The sequence below is a fragment of the Rhamphochromis sp. 'chilingali' genome (assembly GCF_963969265.1).
Source record: "Rhamphochromis sp. 'chilingali' genome assembly, chromosome: 2".
NCBI lineage: Eukaryota > Metazoa > Chordata > Actinopteri > Cichliformes > Cichlidae > Rhamphochromis > Rhamphochromis sp. 'chilingali'.
Window position 1 is genome coordinate 67631668 of NC_137930.1, and position 23270 is coordinate 67654937.

The following is a 23270-nucleotide window of genomic DNA, read 5'->3' on the forward strand; positions in this document are numbered from 1 at the left end:
CATCTTGAGTCACAAACAACATTCCTGTAAGAAGGTACAAGCCGCAATCAGTTTTTGGTAGTGACTTTTATATAGCCTTTATTTACGCAGTTAAAAAAAAATCTCGTTGACATTAAAAATGTCTTTTTAAAGAATAATCTGGGCAAGAGGACAGCAGACATTGCAACAAATATAATAATAGTTCTGTAAACATATTTAAAGTGGACAAAAAGGACCGGATTGGTTATAATGTAAGTACAATAACATAGAGTTACAAAGGTACTTGAAAAACAGGTAATTTATATATTTTATATATAACCCATTTGTAAACCCTGATTACCGAAGTCCACCGAATACCAACATAAGTAAAGATATTACACATATAACAAACACACGGAAACATATGACATCAGTTTTTGGCAGGCGTCACTATAGGCAGAACTTTGTGCCATCAGAAACTGAACTTCTGTCCATAGGATCACTTTTTGGCACAACACCGGGTTAGTGCGTTTTATTTGTTGTACTGTCTCTTTAAGAGACCCGGAAATGATTTCCTGTGTGTGGTAACTGGTCGTGGGTTCCAGACAGCTTAACCTCCCCCCGGTAATGACATCCCATCCCGTGATTTTGGCTTTCCGGAGCAGTGTAAGGTGCTGGCGACACCGGGCTCTTCTCAGAGTGGCTCTGGAGGCCTCAGACGTCCGCTGCAGGCGCCGGTACTCTACACATAGTCGCGGCGGTGTCTCCGGTATGGAGGAGATACTATCGAGGGTCGTTGCACCTTTACCTTCCTACGAAACGAGGGACAAATCCCCGCCCCCACCCGAAACTAACAGCCTGGAGTTCATGTACTTCTACAAAAGTCTCGATAAGGAAGATAAACTTTGTTTCCTAACGAAGCTATCACAAGACTTCGGGGTGGACCACAAAAGTGTTTCGGAGCTCGCACTGAAGCTACTGGACACTCAATTACGGGACTTGGCGACCATTTTGCTAGCTGAAGACAGACTCCGGTACACCTTGACTCCCCGTTATAAACAGCTGTTCAGTCATATAAGCAGAGTCGAGGGGGGAGTGAAGTTTCTTGTGGATCTGCGAGCGGATGTGCTCGAAATAATCTCGTCCAAAGCTAGCGACAGCCCGCACATCAGGGTAATATTCGTTCACATTTCTACGGGTGCTCGCTTTCGCGTTTATGTGTTTGACATTGCCAATATAGAGACACTGCATGTGACATAACCTGACAGCATCCAACGGTAGCTACAGTATAGCCGCCTGCACACTGCAGCCTGTGCGCTGCCCCCCCGGTTCATATTTCATCACGGGTTCAGTGCACCTTTGCCCCAGTTAACTCCCCCTTACTAACCATGTAATTAACGAGTCCTTTTTGATTCCTTCTTAGTGTATGATTGTTTAACATATTGATTAGACGGGGGCTTGTTTGGGACAAAAACACTGTCAAGCTCAATTTCAGAGCTTTCTTCAGACTTCCTGCGTGTTCTGGATGGACAGCTCAGCTGATCAGAGCTGTCTTCCACTGTTGTTGGAAATCTCTCGTGTTTAAAAAAGACTTTCAAATGTTTAATTCTATAGCTGAATAAGAACTTCTCTGCCGTAGCTACAAAGGGAAAGAACTGAATATTAATCAGGCATGTAATGAATATTTTGAATGCATCCTTTGAAGACAGTTAAAACGGACTTTAAAGAAAAGGCGGCGGAAAGAAACCCATAAAGATCCCATTACACCGATCCCATGTTCTTTGCCCACTTATAATGGTACATTTCTGGCAGCGCATTTAACCATAAAGGCAGTCTCACAGGCCTCATCATTCAGGCGTCAATATAATCACACCTTTCAGTTCACACTAGGGTGTAACAGTGCTTATGCACGCTGTAAGTGGTAACAGTGGAATATTTTTAAGTGGGTTTGTCAGCGTGTAGTTCGTGCACTTAGTTTGAGAGTACAGATATAAACACTGTAGAGGTATTCACATCTAAAGCCCCATATTTGATACTAATAGCAATAATAAAATTACCACAAGTGGTTTGATTCTGATATCTGTTCTGTCATTCAGTGTAATGTGCTAGAAAGTCTATCAACTGAACCTTAGTGCTATGTAAACAAATAAAGCAGTTGTGATTTTTTTAACTTACATTTTTTAGAATATTTACATTGTCAGAGTAACATATTCTTCATGATTTTTCCACAGTTACAACATCGGCTTTATCTTTTTCTTATTGTCTGGTCAGGTGTGGAAAAAGTAAAGATGGAAATTCTGATTACCAAGAAACTGAAACTAGAGAATGTTTGACATTTGTGATGACATTTTTATTTCAAACTACAACAATAATCGTATTTAAACATAGAAAATATCAACTTGATCAAAGAGCTTACACATGCTGCTGAACTAAACATAACAGAAACATAAAAAATGATTTTGTTAGTTACAAGTACTGGTAATTGCATACATGCATTGTTTATGTGGCAGTTCCTGCAACTGCAGTATGTTTACAGGATGACTTTTCTGTTGGTTTCATGTCAGCCTCTGACTTGCGTTCCGTTATGCCTGCTGGATCTCAATGTTGGACCCAGACTGATTAGATGTGAAAGTGGAGTTATAAATAACCCACTGGTGTTATGTAAGCATGCTATCATGCTCAAACTGCGTAAACCATGGATTTCATTTACAGGATTCCAAAGACAGAATGTCACATAAGTTTGTGCTCATTTTAAACTTGATGCCAGCAGCAGATTCCAAAACGTTGGGTCAGGCATACGTCTTCAATGAAGAAAGATATTGTCTTGAAGTAAACCTGCATATATCATTCAGCAGTAATGGTATAGATGTAGACCAGTGCCTGCCTATACAATCAGATAAAATTTCAGACCGCAGGCATGCATTTAACTTTAGTCTGTGTTAAACAAGCTCAGGCACAGCGTTTTTCTTTCCTGAGTTTGAACTGGTTTTTGTAGTCAGCCATCACAATTAATTGATAGTTTGCAACCCTATTTTTATTTGTTATATTCAGGTTTTGTACCAAACATGATGAAATCCGCAAATTCTTTGCAATTTTATGTTGAGAAAGGTTATTCTAAAATAGCTGAATTGTTTGCCTGTGCAGTCATTCGCAAAGTGGTAAACCTCTCCACATTTTCACTTATGAAAGACGGTCTCTCCGGGACGCCTTTTTAATCCAATCATGTTCCAACAGGTGCTTTTCTTCCTTTAAGATACAGCGTAGCAGTGCTCTCAACTCCAAGTCTTTGAAGGCGCACAAGGTGCTATTTTAAAGAAATCTAGATGGGAATGAAAGTACTGGCACTTTGTGAGTGTACTTCACTATATTTATTAAAGGGCTAAAAGACGGATGCCTTTCAGTAATAAGCCATCACGCTGAGGTACTTTCTTTCACTTCTACTTTTTCTTTATTAAGCATTGCACGTCTTTCCAGCCTTTATATAAGTTCCACTTTTTCTTTTATAAGTTTGGCTTGCTGGCATCAAGCTCAGAATGAGCAAATCTTTCTCAGTCTCAACATTTGATAAAACCTCATTAACATCTCTGTTTAGTTTTGTGTTAAAAACCCACATTTTTCTTTATGTAGCTCATGAAAATGATTTCCCCCCCGATTCTCCAACATACTACATAAAAAGGAAGCTGCTGATCTGTAAAATTCTTGTGCTGAAATATGTGAATCAAAATTAGAAAACCACAATCAAAAGCTATTATAGTTCAACTAAAATGTCTTTTTCTGGTATCATAAGCAGCTATTTTATGAAAGCCTACTTTAGTCATCTTCAGCTTCTACGTTTTGCTTTGGAAAGCACTGAAAGTGCATATGCCTTTGACCTTGCAATCATGTGTTTTCATGTGTTAAGTGCTACTGGCTGATATGTTTTTTAAAGACCCCGATTGCACCGTTCCTGCTCTAACGTGGTTCAGATGTGCTTAATCTCAATAACCCAGGACCACTGAGAGCCTGTGTAGCTTAAAAAGGTCTAAGTTGCCAACAGAGTACCGACTTCTTCTCAGCACTGTATCTGGTCTTGTTGGTGCCTCATAATCTTTGCTTGTTGTTACCGCCTGCATTGATTGAGCTAAAAAATGAGAAAAGGTCACAGCCTACGTGAAGCTTTTTGTACCTGCGTTGAAGGTATGTGCATACCAAGGGAGACCTTGCAATCAGAATATGGTAATGACTGTAGAACTACAGTACAGCATACAAGGCTTGGGTACATTCACTTTTTAAATGTACCCAAGACCGAGTCGCTGTGTTTCTCTTTCATTTAGATTAGTTGGATTTGCATATTGATTTTTGATGTTCCCTCTCACCTTTTTGCTTCAGGCCCTTTCATTTGTGTTGCCCCAAACTGCAACTGGAAGATGTTAGGACCAGTCATGGGAACAACGGCGTTACAAGTAATGGCGTTACTTTTTGCAGTAACGAGTAATCTAACTAATTACTGTTCCTATCGTTACAACGCCGTTACCGTTACTAACAAGAAAATGCGGTCGTGTTACTATTTTTCAACAAGCAGACGGGTGAAGCTGTGTTCAGCTTACTGCATCTTATATCAGCTGCAGGAAGTAGCTGTAAGTAATCTGGGCGCTGCAGCTTTAAGCAGCTTCGCGCTCCCGCGGACGGTGATCACTTTCTGCCCGACGATCACTTTTTGGCACAACACCTGGAGCTCAGGGGGCGAAACAATGGCATGAGTGCTGCTGTTTGACTGAGGAAGAATAAAGTAGTCGTGGTAAGCCAATCACATGGCCACTTAAAGACAAGGCAACAAGGTGCCTCTCGAGACCTCTCTGCTTATGAGCAACAAATAAAAAAACAAAACAAAAAACAGCCCTTTGGTGTTGGTGGAAAAATGCACCATGTCGACCAATCAAGAAATGATATGGAAACATGACGTTTGGTTGTTTAGGAAGAGGCGGAAGTTTTAGGAGTGACAGTGAGAGAGAGAGAGAGAGAGAGCGAGTTTTGAGATGTGAGAGATTTGTGACGTTTAGCGTGTTTGGAGTGTGTAGTTAATGTGTTGTCTTGTGTAGTTAGTGTGTTGTGGATAGTTTTGTGTTGTGTGTCAGAACAATGAGGCGACTGCTGTCTCCAGGAAGAAACAGGAGTGACACACCTGCTGCTGTCAGACCTGCAGGTATCAGGCTGTGATGTTTCCTTTATAGTGGACAGAAATTATGTTTTTGGAGTGGCACAAATAATTTGTGGCATCTTATTGAAAAAGGAATAAAAGGTAAATGGCTGCAAATAACTTTGTTATTTGCAAAACTTGTACATAGGTTGTACATAGATTTTAAAATTGACAATTTATATTTGCATTTAAAGTTATGAAATATGATTCATTAAACATGTTTGTGGTTGTTACAGTAAAAAATCCACCTTTTCTACTCGGATTTTATGTTTTTTGTCTGATTTTTAGATCAATACAGTCTGTCAAAATGAAAACATGACTGTAAATTCAGACACGTGAGGTTGTGCTGAAAACAATGATAAACAAGGCAAAGGAAATAGTTTTTAAAGGTGAAATGTGGAGGGAAAATCAAACGTAGTGAAAAATGGCCAATTATACCCTGGAGCCCAGGGGGTTAAACGTTTTTTTTAAAGTAACGTAATAGTTAATTTTCAAGTAATTAATGACTTTTTCAAAGTAACTTGCCCAACACTGGTTAGGACATGTCAAGGATATCGTGTTAGTTGGCTCCCTGGGGGTGCACGTGTCAGCGGGACTATTTTTTCCCCTTCAACGCACAAGCTTACAAATGGCACGCGCCCTGCTGGAGCAAAGGTACTGGCAGGCTCTGACTGACCTTTGAAACACTTGGACAGTCAGTGGTCATCTGGCCTTGTGCAGGCAGCTCATGCTGGCTCACTGTATAGTCACAAAATAACTCCAGCTCGAGGTAGAGAGGCTGCTTGTAGCAGAGGCTGTATCACCTTACAGCATCCGCGCTCGGCTGCATTGATACGGCTCCGGTGTCAAAAGTGTCGCTTCATTTTCTTTTTAATGGGTTGCAGGATTTTCTTTTTTACCCCTTCCCTTTCTTTCTGCCATCCCTCTCTCCCTCTCTCCTAACTCGAGGCCTTGAGTGATGCACTCTTCCATTTCTAAAGACTCCATCTTCTGCTGGGTCAATGGAATACACATCCCAGTTTGACCTCTCTTTTGTGTGGGTGAAAATTGGCCGCCCAAGCCAGCGGCTGCTATTCCCTCACGGCGTTGTTGATGTGCGTATCAGCTATCGTAGATTATTTCCCTTCTGGCAGCTTGTGAAGTCTGAGGAACACATATATACTATGAAATAAGTCGAAATTGAAGTTTTGCTAAAATTGTATTTCAGGGTTACTTTTGATTTGCTCTTTGCTCAACAGAATCTTCTAGTCTGAAACTTCTCAACCGTACAGCTGAATAATGCGGGGCATGATGCTTATATGTGGGGATGAATTTCAAATGCTGTTAGCTTTGGATTCGATCGCTGCTCGTGGAGAATTTCAGCCACTGGCTTTTACACCGTGACTGTAGTTGTGCTTGTTTGTATTAGCTTTTATTATGATTGACAAGCTGGCATTAAAGTAAGCCTGAAGAGAAGCCATCCTATGAAACAGCCAATATAAGCTCTATTTATGTGCCTGAGTATGTGCACCTTGTGAGCTTGTTTGTGTGTTTGCAAGAGATTTGCTTTAAATGAAGTCTGACCTTTGTTGGAGGACAGGCCTGCTTTCAAATGGCAAGTTGCTTATTGAAGTGCCCCTTCTACGCTTATTGCAAGCTCGAACAAATCACTATTCATAATGTGAAAACATTCAAACTGTATACCGACGCCCAAAGGAGCACACATCCAGGCACAGTGTCCAAGATGTGGCCATGAATTGTTCATCGCCACAGACAAACTTCAGCTGCTGCGCTGCTCTACTTTGTGAGTTCCTAATAAAACAGGTCACAGGGTTGTAAAGCCTGTATTTATCCAGTTCTTAATAGGAATAGAAAAGACAGTATTTTATTTTCCACTTCCAGCTTTTCACTGCAACAGTGAAATGACATTTAGTTAGTGCTTGCATTACTCAATATTGTGGATGACCTTCTTTTTCTTGTACTATATTTACTTGACAGAGCAGCTGCTGAGCTGCTCTCTGAAACAGAAAGAATGTGGCGAATGTTTCAATTATCAGCTGGATGTGGCTGTTACAGCTAAACGCTCCCCTTTTTCTCCCACAGGACCTGAATGGTGCGCTGAAGAGCTTGCTGTCTGAGTGGTTCTCTGTAGGTCTGCTGCGACTCGAGAGAATCACCTGGCAGTCCCCCTGCGAGATCCTGCAGAAGATCAGCCAGTAAGGGCATCACTGCGACCCAGTGTTGTTCCTCATCTTTAACTGTAGAATCGCATCGCAGGCTGTTTCTTCTTCTTCCCTGAAGCACATTAGACAGCACAGTTTTAAAAATGACTGTTTACTTAACCCCTCCTCTGTAACCATAGGGACAGCGGGCTTGTCCACGTGTTTAAATGAACTTCATGAGCATTTAAACACGTGGACAGGGCTGCTGTAGCATGACAGAGGGAGGTAAAAACACACACATGCACCTGCTTGCACACACAAGTTTGAAGTACTTGTTGGGAGAAGGTGCTACAGCTGATTAATGTATTTAAAGCAGCCCAACTAGCTGTGCATTTCTCTCTTTTATCTTTACCTAAAGATTCAGCTACAGGTTTTGGAAATGATTAGTATTAGAATATAACTGTAGCTTTACTCCAGGCTCTAGGGGGAGTCATTTCACTTCCTATTCCCACTGTACAGAAATCAGGTGCACTTTAGAAGGCGGGTAAACAAGGTAGCAGGTGAGACAGTCCTCAAAATATTGCAGTGAAATTAGCTAAATGGCCTGTATTTATATAGCGCTTTACTAGTCCCTAAGGACCCCAAAGCGCTTTACACAACCAGTCATCCACCCATTCACACACATTCACACACTGGTGATGGCAGCTACATTGTAGCCACCCTGGGGCGCACTGACAGAGGCGAGGCTGCCGGACACTGGCGCCACCGGGCCCTCTGACCACCACCAGTAGGCAACAGGTGAAGTGTCTTGCCCAAGGACACAACGACCGAGACTGTCCAAGCCGGGGCTCAAACCAGCAACCTTCTGACTACAAGGCGACCTCCCAACTCTTGAGCCACGATCGCAACATAGTTTATATAGAATAGAATAGAATTCAACTTTATTGTCATTGCACATGCACAGGTACAGGGCAACGAAATGCAGTTTGCATCCATCCAGAAGTGCTTAGTGATATAGATATATTACAATATATATTAGCAATAATATAGATATGTAAGTATATTACAGAAATGGGTCTATTATGTTATAATGTACACGGTATGAAGTATGTTGTGAATATTCTATAACTATAAGTTATAGAATATAACTTATAGTTATATTCTATGTGGGCTGTAGTGAGTACAAGCTATGTACAGGATATGAACAGGATATAAATATGAAAAACTATACAGAATATGAAATAAATAACTTTACAGAATCTGAGATATACAGTTATACAGAAATGGGAACTATGCAAGTTGTAAACAGTTGTAGGGTTAAAAATTATCGAATGTACAGAATGATTATTTACACAGAGCTATACAGTAGTGCAGTTAAGATAAGTGAGGGTGTAGATAGTTTCTACAGAGGCTATATAAAGTGCTAGTGGTTGTGAGTGGTGGTTCAGTCCATGTTATTATTGTATGTTTGAGGGTACAGTTGTCCATTGTGTGTGTGTGTATGTTCAGTCCATGAGTTTAACGTGGGTCAGATGTCAGGAGGCAGAGTTCAGGAGTCTGACAGCTGTGGGGAAGAAGCTGTTCCGGTACCTGGTGGTCTTAGTCCGGAGGCTCCTGTGGCGCCTCCCAGAGGGCAGGAGGGTGAAGAGTCCATGTGATGGGTGACTGGGGTCTTTGATGATTTTCCCAGCCCTTTTCAGACACCGCTTCCTGTAGATGTCTTTTATGGCAGGAAGTGGTGCTCCGGCGATGCGCTGGGCAGTTTTCACGACCCTCTGCAACGCCTTCCGGTCCGAGGCAGAGCAGTTCCCGTACCAGACTGTTATACAGTTGGTCAGGATGCTCTCGATGGTGCAACGATGGAAGTTCGATATAATCAACGATATACTCTAATATAATATAAATAGGAGCCCTATTAAGCGCCCCATGTGAAGCTATTGCTATGAAGATCTTTCACAGCAGCCAGTTTGATGTAAAAGTTTGCAAACACAAATGTTAGTAATCACTTTAATTAAAACTTTGTAACGCCTGTATTTAGCTTTATATTAATTTGGCTATTTTATGTTAGAATAGCAGAAAAAGAAGGTCTTTTGCAAACCGTTGCAATTAAAAACGTAATATTTGAAATTGAGTAACACAACACTTTTATCTTTGAATGAAAAATGAGGAAAATGTCATTCAAAGCTAACTGGCTCGACGCAGCTAATCAGACCCACTTGTGGTGGTTCTTTGAGCCGCCCGAATGAGACGCCGCTTTTGTCGACCTCCGTCTGAGCTGAAGGATCCTGTGCTGCAAAAAGGACACTGAGTTTTTTTAAGCTGCTGTGATTATTTAAGCTGGAGGCGTGTAACTAATAACATTTCATATCGGTAACCAAGGACTTTGGAGCTAACCATGAGCCTGCCTTCTCCCAGGTATGAGGCAGTGCACCCTGTAAGAAACTGGACCGACCTGAAGCGCAGAGTGGGACCGTACCGACGCTGCTATGCCTTCACCCATGCTGCCATGCCGGGAGAGCCCTTGGTTGTACTCCACGTGGCTCTGACTGAAGACATCTCTGATAACATACAGGTTAGACTCAGTAGCCGGAGGCTGCTGTAACGGTTTGTGTCCCTTTATTAAAGCGTAGAAGACAGTTACACGTCTGGGATTTACTGTGTCGGTCCTCCTGTCACGTGACCAGTATGAAGAAACATCACGGCCAAGGCCTTGTAACTGCACATTCCTGTTTAAACAAAGCTTTATGCTCAGCAATCGCTTCTTTTTGTTTTTGTGCGAGCTAAAGGCGGTTTTCACAACACTGAAATCCAAGAATATTTCACAGTGTAAAATTGTGCAATGATTTCCACAGTTCTGCCCCAGCGGCTCTCAAATAGTTGTAGTGAAACTTGCCCTGACAGCAGCTCAGCAGCTAAGAACACTGAAAATGGGTTTACAGCTGCATGAGTAGTGCAGGATTTGTCTTCCTTACTCCAGCCTAAAGAAAAAATGATCTTCTCTCTTTCTTTTTTCTCAGAGTATTGTTCGTGAGTTTGCCACCCTGGACTCAGACGAAGACGTGAATAAGATCAATTCAGCTATCTTCTACTCGATCTCTTCAACACAAGCTGGCCTGCAAGGGGTGGAACTGGGCAATGTCCTCATCAAGAGGGTGGTGCGTGAATTGCAGGTAAGCGAATGTGGGCTGCAGGTGCTTATTAGGGGTGCAACGATACTCGTATCGATATTGAACCGTTCGATACAGAGCTTTCGGTTCGGTACGCATATGTATCGAACAATACAACATTTGTAATTTATTTTTATCAACTTTCCTTCTGACGATGCTGTCTGTGTTGAGCGCTCAGTGGATCTGCGCTCGACAGTGCAGCCTAGGCAGAGTAGTCGAACGCAGATTCACTGAGCGCAGCGCAAGCTAGCGAGACAGAAGCTAAGCTCGTTGCAACATGGCAAACTGAACCTCCCCCACCCTCATTCAGATCTGGGCTTTGGAACTATTTTGGTTTTCATGTGACGTATGACCCTGAAGGTAAGCGCGTCATGGACTAAAGTAAAACAGTATGTCGGATGTGCCACGCAATGCTCAATTACATGGGTGGGAGCTAGTGTGTTAGCGCAGTTAGCTCGTTAACGTGTTGGCCGTCCAGCCCCACGCACGGGGCGATCCGCGGTAGCTCGTTAACGGAGATTTTCCGTGTTGTGGCGTTAACGTCATTTCAGATTAACGCTGACAGCACTAGTGGGAACACAACGAGTATGACTGCACGTTTACTCCGACAGCATCCTAGTGCAAAGACAAGTGGAAGCAGACAAAAACAACAAGCACGCATGCTACAAACTTTACCCGAGTCATTTAGACAGCCGTTAGCACAGGATTCTCCTTATGGGGACCTGATATGTTTAATATGCTGCTGAGAATATAGCCCAGAAGAAGCGTATAGTATAGCTTTTATTTTGGAAAGAGACGTTTCTCTGTAATAAACTCTCTTTTCCAAAGATGAGGGATTTCTCCATCAGATTAATTTTTTTATTACTTTGTTGTTTCAGCAACATTAAATTTAAAAACTGTACTTTTGAGTTAAAATATATATTTATAATTTTAATAAATGACAAATTAAAAAGGCATGAACATTTTTTTTGTATCGAAAAAAATATCGAACCGTGACACCAAAGTATCGAACCGAACCGTGAATTTTGTGTATCGTTGCACCCCTAGTGCTTATATACAACAAACAATCACATTTTCAAATTTTTAGCCTGACAGAGTTTACCTTGGCTCAGTTGCAGCTACTAGAACTTGAATTGTCTTTGAGGATATGATCGAATTATTTGGAAATGCCTCAGTGTTCCCGTTGATGGGATGAGAGCAAAACATTTTTGGTTAATTCTGCTAATTAAATTGCCGGTACCTGTTTAAAATACCGATGACATTCCAGATAAGTGTCAATGAAAGAGATGCAGCAAGGTTAAGTAAACATGTGTTATCTAAATATAACCAGGATGTAGCGAGGCACATCAGTGACGCTTCTCAACCTTTCCATTACAGCTAGATAATAATGCCTTATCGTGAACGCACACATGGCACAGAGCTCCTCCCTTTCTTCAGGTGTTGTCCAGCTGACCTACTTTCTTACATTTAGCATCCTTTTTTTTATTCTTAGTGCTGAATCATAAATCTCCCACTTGCAATAGCGCCTGAATGCATGTATACATAAAGAGAGAAGTACTCAGCTGACAGGCAGTACTAACATCTCATCCATCCCTCTCAATAAGCACAGAAGAGCTCTTTGTGTTGGACCACTCTAGCTCGCACTTGTTAAACGATTGGAACACTGAATGGAAGATCAAAAGCTTCTCTCATCAACAGCTGGGAAATAGCTTTTCATAGCGTATCCTCATAAAAAAAAGAAAATCAGGTTTAAAGTGTTTTCATTTTATTTATCCATACAAAGTGACTGTTTTGATGTCTGCAAGTGGTTTGCTTATTGTCATTGTTATTAATGGAAGCATACGGTTGAGTGAGCAGCGCAGATATGGTTTTGTGTTTTCTGCGTCGGCAGTAAGGCTTTGGGTGTCGCACGTCACCGATGTTATATTGCATTGTTTTGTAGAAGCCTTAAAGATGCGGATTCTGCATTCGTGAAGGCGTGTAAGAGAAATGAGACTTTAATAAAGTAAAGAAACAAAAGAAACGAAAGAAACAGGAACTGGAACAAAATAAATAACGGTACATCACAGACTCTTTCACTTCCTCTGACTTGTGCTGTTATAGCTCTTCCAGCCTCCTAATGCAGATTTCTGTCTCCTTTCTATCTGCAAAGAGAAAGTAGCTTAACAGTTGTGAGACACCTGTCTCTGTCCTTTCATCTCCTCTTGACCACTTTTCCTGCTGCTATTAGTTATAAATGTCTACCTGGAAGTGCTGGTCTGACTATTTGCACGCATGCATACGAGCAGATATGCAGGCCTTCAGGTCAGGAGGTGGTTTTTTGGTCTTCACAGGGTTGTGCACACGAAAGTTGATTAGCAAAATGATACTGCTTATTGACCTTCTACTGTAAATACGGGAGCTGAGATGGTGGCTGTGTGGTCTGTGTGGGGGCTTTTTTGACTCAGCACCCACCCTGGCAGTCGGATACAGTCCCTCCTCCTGGAGGAAAAATCTAAAGTTGACACGCTGAAGGATGTCCAGCCACTGTGGCAGAAGTGTAAGTGAAAGTGGTCTGAACGGGACTCACACTAAGCAATCTTAAAGATCTTGAGCTTTGGAATCGTTCCAGAGCAACGAAGCAACGTTGAAGAAGAGAGCTGGCAGTTTAAATGAGGAAATAACTGCTTGTATGTTTATAGCAGTGAACTACTATAGATGTATACATCTTTGCCTGCCTGTATACTCTATTAAACATACTGAACAATAACAGATCAAGCATTATTAGAAAGAACAGGTGGAAGTTAGCAGGTGGGTGTGAACTGTAACAGACAACAGATCAGACAGAGCGAAAAAAGTTCCAAATTATTTCTAAATCCATTTTCATGCAGACAGATAGGGGTTACAGTGACACTAGTTACAGTGTCACTGTAACTAGTTATCTCATAACTGTTCGATATAACGATATATATAAAAACGTCTATCGTTTGTTTCGTGGTGTCACAAAATAAACTGTTTATGGTAATATTTTTTCATGGTTTTGATGGTGACTGTAGTGGCTATATTCATTTATTAAAGTTCTCTCTTTCTCTTATATTTAATAGAACCACACTGCGGACAGACAAGCGCCTGATTTTATGCGTTGTCGTTAGCAACAACGACGGTTGATGAACCCTCATTCTTCCACGGTTTTTTTAGTGCACTCTCTGAACACCTTGATTGCACACTCATTCTTGGCGGTGACCTCAACCTTGGACTAAATGAAGAAATGGATAGGCTCAACACAACAGGAACTCAGCGTAATTGGCAGTCCACAAATATAATCAAACAGTATATGAACGACTTTGGTCTTTGCGATGCATGGCGCTCTCTTCACCCCACCAGTAAGGAATATACTTTTTTCTCGCATGTTCATCACTCTTACTCTCGTCTGGATTATTTTTTGGTCAGCAGCTCACTGCTGTGTGACATTTCAGACACTGAGATTCATCCTATAGCTGTCAGCGATCATGCTCCTGTATCTTTAACACTAATGCACAAGAATAATACTACGCCAAGTAAAAACTGGAGATTTAATATATCACTACTTAAAGATGAAGACTTTATTAAATACTTTAAAAAGGAATGGACTTCATATTTAGACTTTAATGACACTCCCGGAATATCTGCTTCTGTTCTATGGGAAGCAGGGAAAGCTGTGATGAGAGGTAAAATAATTTCTTTCTCATCACACAAAAAGAAAGAAGAAAACAAAAATATTCAAGAATTAGAAAAAAACATCAAATCACTAGAAGAAGCCTACGCGTCCCACCAAGATCAGGAAACATTGAACAAAATATGCAAAACAAAACTAGAATTAAATGAAACTATTAATAAAAAAACACAATTCCTTATACAAAGACTTCGCTTGCAGAATTTTGAACACAGTAACAAATCAGGTCGATTTCTAGCTAACCAGCTAAAAATAAATAAAGAAAAAACAACTATATGTGCTGCTAAAGATTTATCGGGGAACACAATATATGATCCTGGAAGAATAAACAACATTTTTAGGGATTTCTATGAAACTTTATACTCACCACAAATAAACCCATCTAAAAATGAAATTGATCTGTTTCTTGACAACGTAACTCTTCCAAAATTACTAGACAGTCAAGCAATGGAACTGGATTCGCCACTGACGCCAAGTGAACTCCAGGAAGCCCTGATAAGTATGCCCAATAATAAGGCTCCAGGTCCAGACGGCTTCCCTGCAGAATTCTACAAAGAATTCTGGACAATTCTGGCACCAGTATTCCACAGCATGTTGCAGGAAATCGAGGAAAAGGGCAGACTACCACCAAATATGAATTCTGCCAACATTAGTCTCCTGCTAAAACCAGGCAAAGACCCTTTATTTCCCTCAAGCTATCGTCCAATTTCTCTTTTAAATGTAGACCTTAAAATAATCTGCAAAGCTCTCTCAAAGAGATTAGAGAAAATGACCCCCCTCTTAATTCATCCTGACCAAACTGGTTTCATAAAAGGTCGGCACTCCTCAACAAACACTCGTAGATTACTTAATTTAATAGACTACTCATACGATAAAAACATCGAAACCATAATATTATCTCTAGATGCAGAAAAAGCATTTGACAGAGTTAATTGGAAATTTTTATTCGCAACTTTACACAAATTTGGTTTTGGAAACTCTTTCATAAACTGGATAAGAATATTATACAATTCCCCAACGGCTCGTATCAGAACAAATGACCAGACATCCTCCAGCTTCTGTCTCCTGAGGGGCACCAGACAGGGATGCCCACTCTCCCCCTCACTTTTTGCAATTTTTATCGAACCTCTAGCAGCAGCATTTAGACAGGCTACAACAATTAAGGGCATAAAATGTAAGAACATAGAACATAAAATCAGTCTCTATGCGGATGATGTGTTGCTTTTTCTGCAAAACACACAAACCAACCTCTCTGAGGTAATTACTTTAATAAACTGGTTTTCAAGAGTTTCAGATTATTCAATTAACTGGCCAAAATCTACAGTTCTCCCCATTAACTGCTCCTTCCATAATTCTTCCTCTGCCCCACTGCAATCCGGAAATATTAAATATTTAGGTATTAATATCTCTCCTAAGCTTTCAGACTTAACTAAACTAAACCACATCCCACTTCTAAAGAAAGTAGAAGGCGATCTGACTAGATGGAAATCTTTACCCATATCACTCATGGGAAGGGTCGCCACTATAAAAATGATGATCTTGCCAAAAATTAATTACTTATTTTTGATGATCCCTAACAAACCATCACAAGATTGGTTCAGATCTCTGGATTCATATATTTCCAAATTCCTTTGGAAAGATAAACCCCCGCGTATTAGCTTAAAAACGCTACAAAGAACCAAGGATAGAGGAGGATTAGATCTGCCTAATTTTCACCAATACTTCTTAGCCAACAGGCTTCAGTTCATCTCAGAATGGTTAAAACATACCTTCTTAGTTGAGCCCTGGCTAGATGTTGAACAAGCACTATGCAAGGATCTAGAGATTTCAGACCTACCATTTATTAGCTCAAACATCAAAAGACATCAGCTTTTCTCTGACAGCATGGTGGGAGTTTCTAAAAATAACGGAGTCTTCATTAATCCCATGCAAACGTACACCTATCTGGAATAACCCTGACATATTACAAAACAATAATATGATTAATTTCCCAGAATGGAGTTGTAAAGGAATTAAATACTTAGAACATATATTAGAGAGAACAGAATTTATTCCATTTGACAGACTAGTTGAACAATATGGGATCAACAAGACAAGGTTTTTAGAATATCAACAAATTAAATCCATAGTAAAAAAGAAATTTAACCTCAGTCAAGTTGAATTACAAACACCACTAAGTGCGGCACATTTTCTTACTCTTAAATCCCCCAAATTATTATCTAAAATATACAGAACACTTTCTAAATTAGATGAATCAATATCCCTTCCTACTGCAAAGTGGGAAGCAGATTTATCAGTCAACCTAGACCAAAACTTCTGGTCTCAGATTTGCTTAAAAACCTTTAAATTAATTAAAAATCCCAGTCTGCAATTAATACAATACAAAATACTTCATAGAGTGCACTATACAGGTCATCGGATGTTCAAGATGGGCTTTACATCTTCCAACAACTGCTCACACTGTCAAGGCAATACACCAGACAATTACATCCACGCTCTTTGGTTCTGTCCACCAGTGCAAAAGTTTTGGCGCGAGATATGTGAAGACTTATCAAAATGTCTGAAATGTAACATTCCAACCTCCCCCTTAGTGTGTTTGTTGGGCAGCTTAGATAATGTCACTTCAGAAAAGAATATAGCCCATATGATCTTCACTGCCCTATGCATAGCCAAGAAAACAGTCCTCATGAACTGGAAAAATAAAAATAATCTTAATTCTAACCAATATAGAAATTATCTATTAGATTACATTAGTCTTGACACAGCCTCTGCCACCACATTAGATCAATTGCTCTGGGCCCCTTTTATCAGCTCCATCACCTAGTGGGGGTGGGGGGTCATAGTTTGGTCCCGCCTTCACTGTTGTGATTGGTGAGGGGGTAGGGACAGGCTTAGGGCGTCGGGGGGTTCCCCGGAGGCATCTTCCTTGGGGGGCTCAACCCGGGGTAGCGGTCATGTCCGGTTAGGGGCTCTGTTGGCTCTCAGGTGACTGTTTCCTCGCGGCTGCGTGCAGCGGGGCTAGGGGAGGGTCTGTGCTGACGGACGTGGGTTACTGACCTGGCAACCTGGCTGCCCCTGGGTGGGTCCGGGATGGGCGTGAGGTTTTGGGGGCGCTCCGTCTCTGGGCTGGGGCCCGGGCCGGGCCTCGGGGGCTCGGGTCCTGGTTGGTGTGTTGCCGGGGTTGTGGGCGGGTGGGTGCATGGGGGCCCGGCCCTGGAGCAGGGTGCCGCCGGTGCATCGAGCCGCCTGGGGGGCTCTTCAACTGGTGGGGGGGATGGTCACATCTTGCAGGAGCTTTCTTCTCTCAGGAACTCTCTGCAGGAGGGGGAGATACAGGAGAGGTGGAGGAAGATCTCAGCCTGGGCGTTTACCGTCTTATGTAGTCTGGAAGATGTGTGGTTGGTGGGGTGGGTGCAGTTTTCTCTGTGGTGGGGTTGGGTGGACTGTCCAGGGCTCTGTGGAGCCGGGGGGCGCTACTGCACTGGGCCCCGGTCTGATGGGCCTGGGCCCCCCTTCCCTGGCGGGTCGCGGAGGGTGGGAGTGCCTACTGGGGTCAGCGGGGGAGCTGGCCCCAGGGAGGGGTTACCTGCCCCTCCCTTCCTTCCCTCCCCATCTCCAGCTGCCTCCCTCTTCCCGCTCCTCCACAACCACCCACACATGCAGGGCCTTGGAGTGGGGGTATGTCACCAGGGTGCAGAGGAGGCTACCCCCCCCCCCCCCGTCCCCTTCTGGCTGCCTCTGCCTCAATTTTATCCCACAACTTAGACATTCACATTATTCACACTCTCATTACACATACATATAGGATCTTGGGGGTGGGCACAATCACGGAGTCCAAATCACCATCAGGGTGTATACCTCACCCCTGACGTCGTTGCCCACCTCTCAATTTTAAATACACTTAGTCATTGAGGGTTAGCAGGAGGGACTATGCGCTTACCTGCTGCTCCTTGGCAGGTAGCTCCATGCCCTCCTGGGTTTTAATTGCACCTTAGAACACATATGCATCAACACTACAATGAGCGGGTGGAGGGAGGTTTGGAGTCTTCTCCCACCCCCATTCTCTGCGGCCTGCTGGAGCGGGAGGGCTAGTAGGAGGAGTTGGCCGTCCGACTGCGGTCTGGGGTGTGGGGCCTCCCTGCTGCTGCGGAGTCGGGGTGGTCTGCCTCTCCCCACCGCAGGGAAAAGGGTAACACCACCTGGGTCTGGGTGCAATTCCCCCCTCCAGGGGCAAGGGTACCTAGACCCGGTTTGTAGAGTACGCTTGGGGAGTGTGATTGTGTGTACAGCGTCTCTTTATGTCTGTCTCCACGTTGGTTGAGTGTGGAGTGAGTGCATATGAGAGCATGAGGGTGGGAATGGATGTTTGTGTCTGTGTGTGCCTGTATGTCTGTGTCTATATGTCAGGTTGGGTATCAGACGCCACCTCTCTGGGGACATCTCAGGCCCTCCAAGGTTTGGAGGCCTATCTCCACCCACCACCACTTCCCCTGCCGGTGGCGGACTCCCTCAGGTGTCGGTGTGTTGGTGGTTCTTTGTGTCTGGGGGTGGGCGTCCGGGTGCACACCGGCTCACTCCTTGGCGGCCGCTTGTCGGGGCCTGGGGCCTGGGGCTCGCTCGGGCCCCTTTGGAGGTGGGGTGCCCCCGGCCTCTCGGCCTAGGGCTCGGTCACTCAGGCGCAGCTGGGGGCCGGCGGAGCTCACGGGCGCGTCACTGCAACTCCCCCTGACTTCTGCTCCGCGGCTGCTGGGCGAGCCCTCATCTGGGACTCTCCTCAGCTCTTACTGGGACAGTGGCGCGGCTGCCCCTCTGTTGGTCTTCCATGGTCTCTTGTGTTCTGGGGGCCTCTGGATGTCTGGAGTTTTGATCTCCTCCATACCCGCTTCACACCCTGGAGGACGGGGCTGTGGCCCCCCCCACACTCCCTAGCAGATCATTACATGGAGAAACCTTTGGAATGCAAGCATGCTGATCCACACAGGTATGCACACATGGGTATTCACAGACGCGGACTAAAGCTTTCTTGGCTGCTGCCTCAAAGCACACTGTGCGCTGTCTATCTTGCGTGCTGCACAATATCGTTTATTACTTAGTAAATACTGATATCTATGACTAGCTAGTTTATTGTGATGGTGCTTTGTTTTCTCTATTATTATGTTGCTCTTTGTTGTTTGCTGTCTCCTCTGTTTGTTTTTGTTTGTTTGTTTTTTTTTTGTTTTTTTTTCTCCATACAGGTGACCCAGGAGTTTTTTTTTTTTTTCTCTCTCTTCCCCCCCCTTCTCACCGTCTCTTCTCCCCTTTGGTTTTCTTTCTTTCTCTCCCCCTCTCTCTCTCATTCATTCCCCCTGTCCTATTTATTAAAAAAAAAAAAAAAAAAAAAATGACAAAGGATGAACTGAAGCTCTGCCATCACGTAATGTCGCATACTGCTGTTTCTGATGTCATTTAAGAAAAAAAAAAAAAAAAAAAAAAAAAAAAAAAAAAGCAACAACGACGGTAACACCATCGCGTATCCGCTTGTTTATTTTCCACATAAACCTTTCACAATAAAGCTCAAGATCCTGTTGAGACTTTTCAAAATAAACTGAATCCCATGAACGAGTATGCAGAGTGTTTACGGATGAGAAGCAAAAAAAGGGCCTCAGGTGCTAAAAAATAAACCTTAGACTCAAACGTTAGAGCAGGCTTTTCCCCCAGCAGGCCGTGTAATAAATACTCACAAAGAAAACAGCGGCCGTTACAACTTATGTTTAAAAAATGTATCGTTTCATCCATCCATCCTTCCGCTTATCCTTGTCAGGGTCGTGGGTGGCACAATTGGCTAATTATGCTATTTATCTTGCTGTTTAATAATGTATACAGCAAGAATTATAATTAACTAAGTAAAATTTAATATCAGTACATACATACTGCCCTCCTGAGCTAATTTAAGCTTTTAGCTCTAGCTGTCTTTAGCTTTAGGGATTTTATTTATCATCATGATAATATCAACTGCTTCATATACCAAATACTTTATAAACTAAGTCTCTACAAAATGTATTTAAAAGTGATTTAAAAGAAGGCACAGATTCAGCACTCCTTATCTCCTCAGGCAGGTCATGAAAAAGCTGAGTAGCCCTGGTGGCAAAAGCACGGTTGGATTTAAGCCGCTGCCTTAAAACAGCCAGAAAAGCTCTAACTGAGGAGTTGAAAGCTGCAGACGGGCTCTTATGGGGTTAATATTTCTGCCACGTAGCTCGGGGCCAGACCTAGATGTGTTTTAGAAGTGCAAAGCAAAATCTCAAAATGAATTCTGAAAACTTGCGGAGGGCCGGCGGAGAGAAGCCCGAGTGAGGGTTTGTCAGGTCGTCTCCTAAAACTAGGAGGAGTCTTTACTCTGGTGTATTGAAATTTTTGCTTCATGGCAGAAAAGAGGGAGAAAAACCACAAACGTGTGTTTGCCTGTTCAGGGCAGAGCGTGAAAGCACTGGTTTCATCTGCACGTGGTTCCTCGACCAGAGTCGGTGTTTCCAACATGCTATAAAAGGCTTTAACATAGAATGATATTTCAGGGAGGCAGAATGTATTCTTCTGTTTGGTTCAAGAAATCTTCTGGACAGTTTTCCATGAATGGGAATCGTACCCGTGACCCTGACGAGTGACTGCAGTGCTTTACTTCAAAGCCAGCTGTGGCAGAGGTTTCTCAGCTTGGCTTCTTTAGCGTTTGTAAAGGTGAAGAGAGGAGCGGCGTAGCACAGAGGGAGCACTCTGATGACTGATAGATGACAGAGGGGAAAAGAAAAGGTCACCGTGGTGATTTAAGGTAAAGAGGACGCCCTGCTTGTCTTTGTAGATTGGACCCTGGAGCGTAGTTCTGGCACCGCTCCATCCTTTCTTCTATATTCTATCCTCCCAGTTTCTTTTTCCTCCTTTCTTACTGTTTCTGTCCTGATTCGGGTACCTTCCTGTTCTGTAAACACTGCCCACTCCTAACAGGCAGTAGTTAAAAGTAGAGGTTAGAATAAGGAAGTGCAAAGAAGTACAAAGGCAGCAGGACGCTGAGAGTGAGGAGGTTGGCTTTTAGTGTAAAAGGGGCCGAGGGGGTCGAGATCAAGGGAGGAATAGAAACAATGTTGCAGAACAAGGCACACAGACAGCGACGTGTCCCTCCAGGGTTTGTCTGACACTTTCATCGGCAGCCTTTCACTTCTCTGCCTGCCACATTTGCTCCGTCACTTATCAACCTAGACGCCGAAGCGCGAAGATGGGCCGGGGAGGGGAGGGGAGGGGGAGCGTTTTTGTGAAAGTAGAGAGGTAGTGGGGTGGAAGAGGACTTGTGAGATGGGTGAGTGGGTGGGTGACTGGTTCGTGTGTGGGCAGACAACAGGAGGCAGAGACACGCGGGGGCGGCTGTTGAAAGAAAAGGACAGGTATTAAAGGTGCAAGGGACAGAGGAGGTGGATGGAATAAGAGGGAGGTAAGGACAGAGAGGGTCATCCATCTCCATCAGGAGGGCAGGATCATGAAGCAGAGGAGCTGATTTGCAGTGCTGTCCCTCTCTGAGGAGCTAAAGGCCTGAGCAGCTGCCTGGGAACAAACATTTCTTTTGGTGGGTGTTTTGATGCTGAGGTGAGTGTTCATCACTCCTTTTTCCACTGCTGTAAAACTGGTGACCTTTACATTGTAGTAAAGATAAGATCTGTGCTGCCTCGTACGTGGTCTCTCTGTTTCCTCTTTGCATCCCCAGTTTGGATTTTCAAATGATCTTTTTTCTTCTTTCCGCCTGTTTGGAAAAGTTGAGGCTATTTTACGGCTTTTACTGCATTAATGCACATGATTGTACATACTGTAAAAACAGTGCTGCAGCCTGAAATGCACAGGCCTTTTTGAATGAATGAAATTCGACTGGATGTAAATAGGTCATGGGTATAACTCTGTGCCTCTCTTCTGCCTTCCAGAGCGAGTTCCCTGTCATGGCCCAGTTCTCCAGCCTGTCACCCATTCCAGGCTTCTCCGCTTGGCTTCAAGGCCTGCTCAGCCAGTGCAGGAAGGAGGGCCGTGCATTTGATCTGCTCTCTGAGGAAGAGTGGAAGGAGATACAACATGCCACCGATTCGACCCCGGGGACCCCGACCGTGGATTCCCTTCGCAAGCTCCTCAGCTCTAACGAGTGGATGCGTTCAGAGAGACTGTGCGGCGTCCTGGAGCCTGTTCTGATGCGTCTGTGCGCCTGGTACCTGTACGGGGAGAAGCGGCGCGGCTATGCTCTCAATCCAGTGGCTAACTTCCACCTGCAAAATGGCGCTACAATGTGGCGGCTCAACTGGCGTGCCGACACCAGCCCCAGGGGTGTGGCCAACTCCTGCGGCATCATGGTGAACTATCGTTACTTCCTGAACGAGACGTCTAAAAACAGCGCGCGTTACCTTCAGAATAAGGTCATCGCAGCGTCAGATCAGGTGCTCGGCTTCGTGTCCCAGTTTCAGAAGGCCAGCAAACTGTGATTAAGCGATGGGGACACGCCCACCCGTTCTGTTGTTCTGCTGTTTCGGTCGATTATATATTTGTGAGAATTTCATTTAAATCTGTCCTCGATACTTGGCGTGTTTAATAAATGTTCAAAGACCAGCAGCTCCAGAAGAACCGCTGAGCGGATGTTAGTCGATATTATGTTTTGAATTGAAATGAGAGCATTTCTCACGTGACGTAACTCTCGCCATCTGCTGTTTGCCTCATTAGATTTCTGGCCAAAGCTGTTTGATATTGTGTAAGTGATTCCCAGGACAGACTGCAGCTAATGAAGCACGAGGCATCCATCACTGCTGTAACATGTTCTTGGATAAGACTCTGTGTAAAGTGCGAGCAACGAGGGAGCGCAGCTACTGGAATAAATGATGTTTGGATTCTTTCATTTGGCTGAACTGTCGTGTTGCAAATATGTCAAAGGATGGGGTAGAAATAGATTTTGTCTCTTATTCTTCTTGCGCTTGGGTTTATCTACACCTGCTGCTTATTCCCACTACAGCTCAACACACAACGACATGAAATCACAGACTGGAAATATTATTTCACATTAAATAACACTAAAAAAATTAGATTTGTTTTGCGCGTTTGTTACAACTGCTTATATTTTCCAGTTGACTGTGCTCGCTTTAACC

General features: G+C 43.4%; 1 protein-coding gene across 1 annotated transcript; it reads left to right on the top strand.

Annotated features, from left to right (window-relative positions):
• Nucleotides 1–182: 182 nt before the first annotated feature.
• Nucleotides 183–23023, top strand: mlycd (malonyl-CoA decarboxylase). Its single transcript, XM_080868633.1, has 5 exons — nt 183–1131; nt 7217–7329; nt 9691–9847; nt 10293–10445; nt 22071–23023. Exons 1-5 carry the CDS (start codon nt 586–588, stop codon nt 22614–22616), a joined length of 1515 nt encoding a protein of 504 aa, XP_080724759.1. The 5' UTR covers nt 183–585; the 3' UTR covers nt 22617–23023.
• Nucleotides 23024–23270: the final 247 nt, after the last annotated feature.

What these genes read in the sequence shown, in the direction of transcription:
- mlycd (XM_080868633.1), top strand. Translation starts at nt 586, where the DNA reads ATGACATCCCATCCCGTGATTTTGGCTTTCCGGAGCAGTGTAAGGTGC. An exon ending in GCGACAGCCCGCACATCAGG is followed by an intron (nt 1,132 to 7,216) that starts GTAATATTCGTT and finishes TTTCTCCCACAG; the next exon opens with GACCTGAATGGTGCGCTGAA. An exon ending in ACATCTCTGATAACATACAG is followed by an intron (nt 9,848 to 10,292) that starts GTTAGACTCAGT and finishes CTTTTTTCTCAG; the next exon opens with AGTATTGTTCGTGAGTTTGC.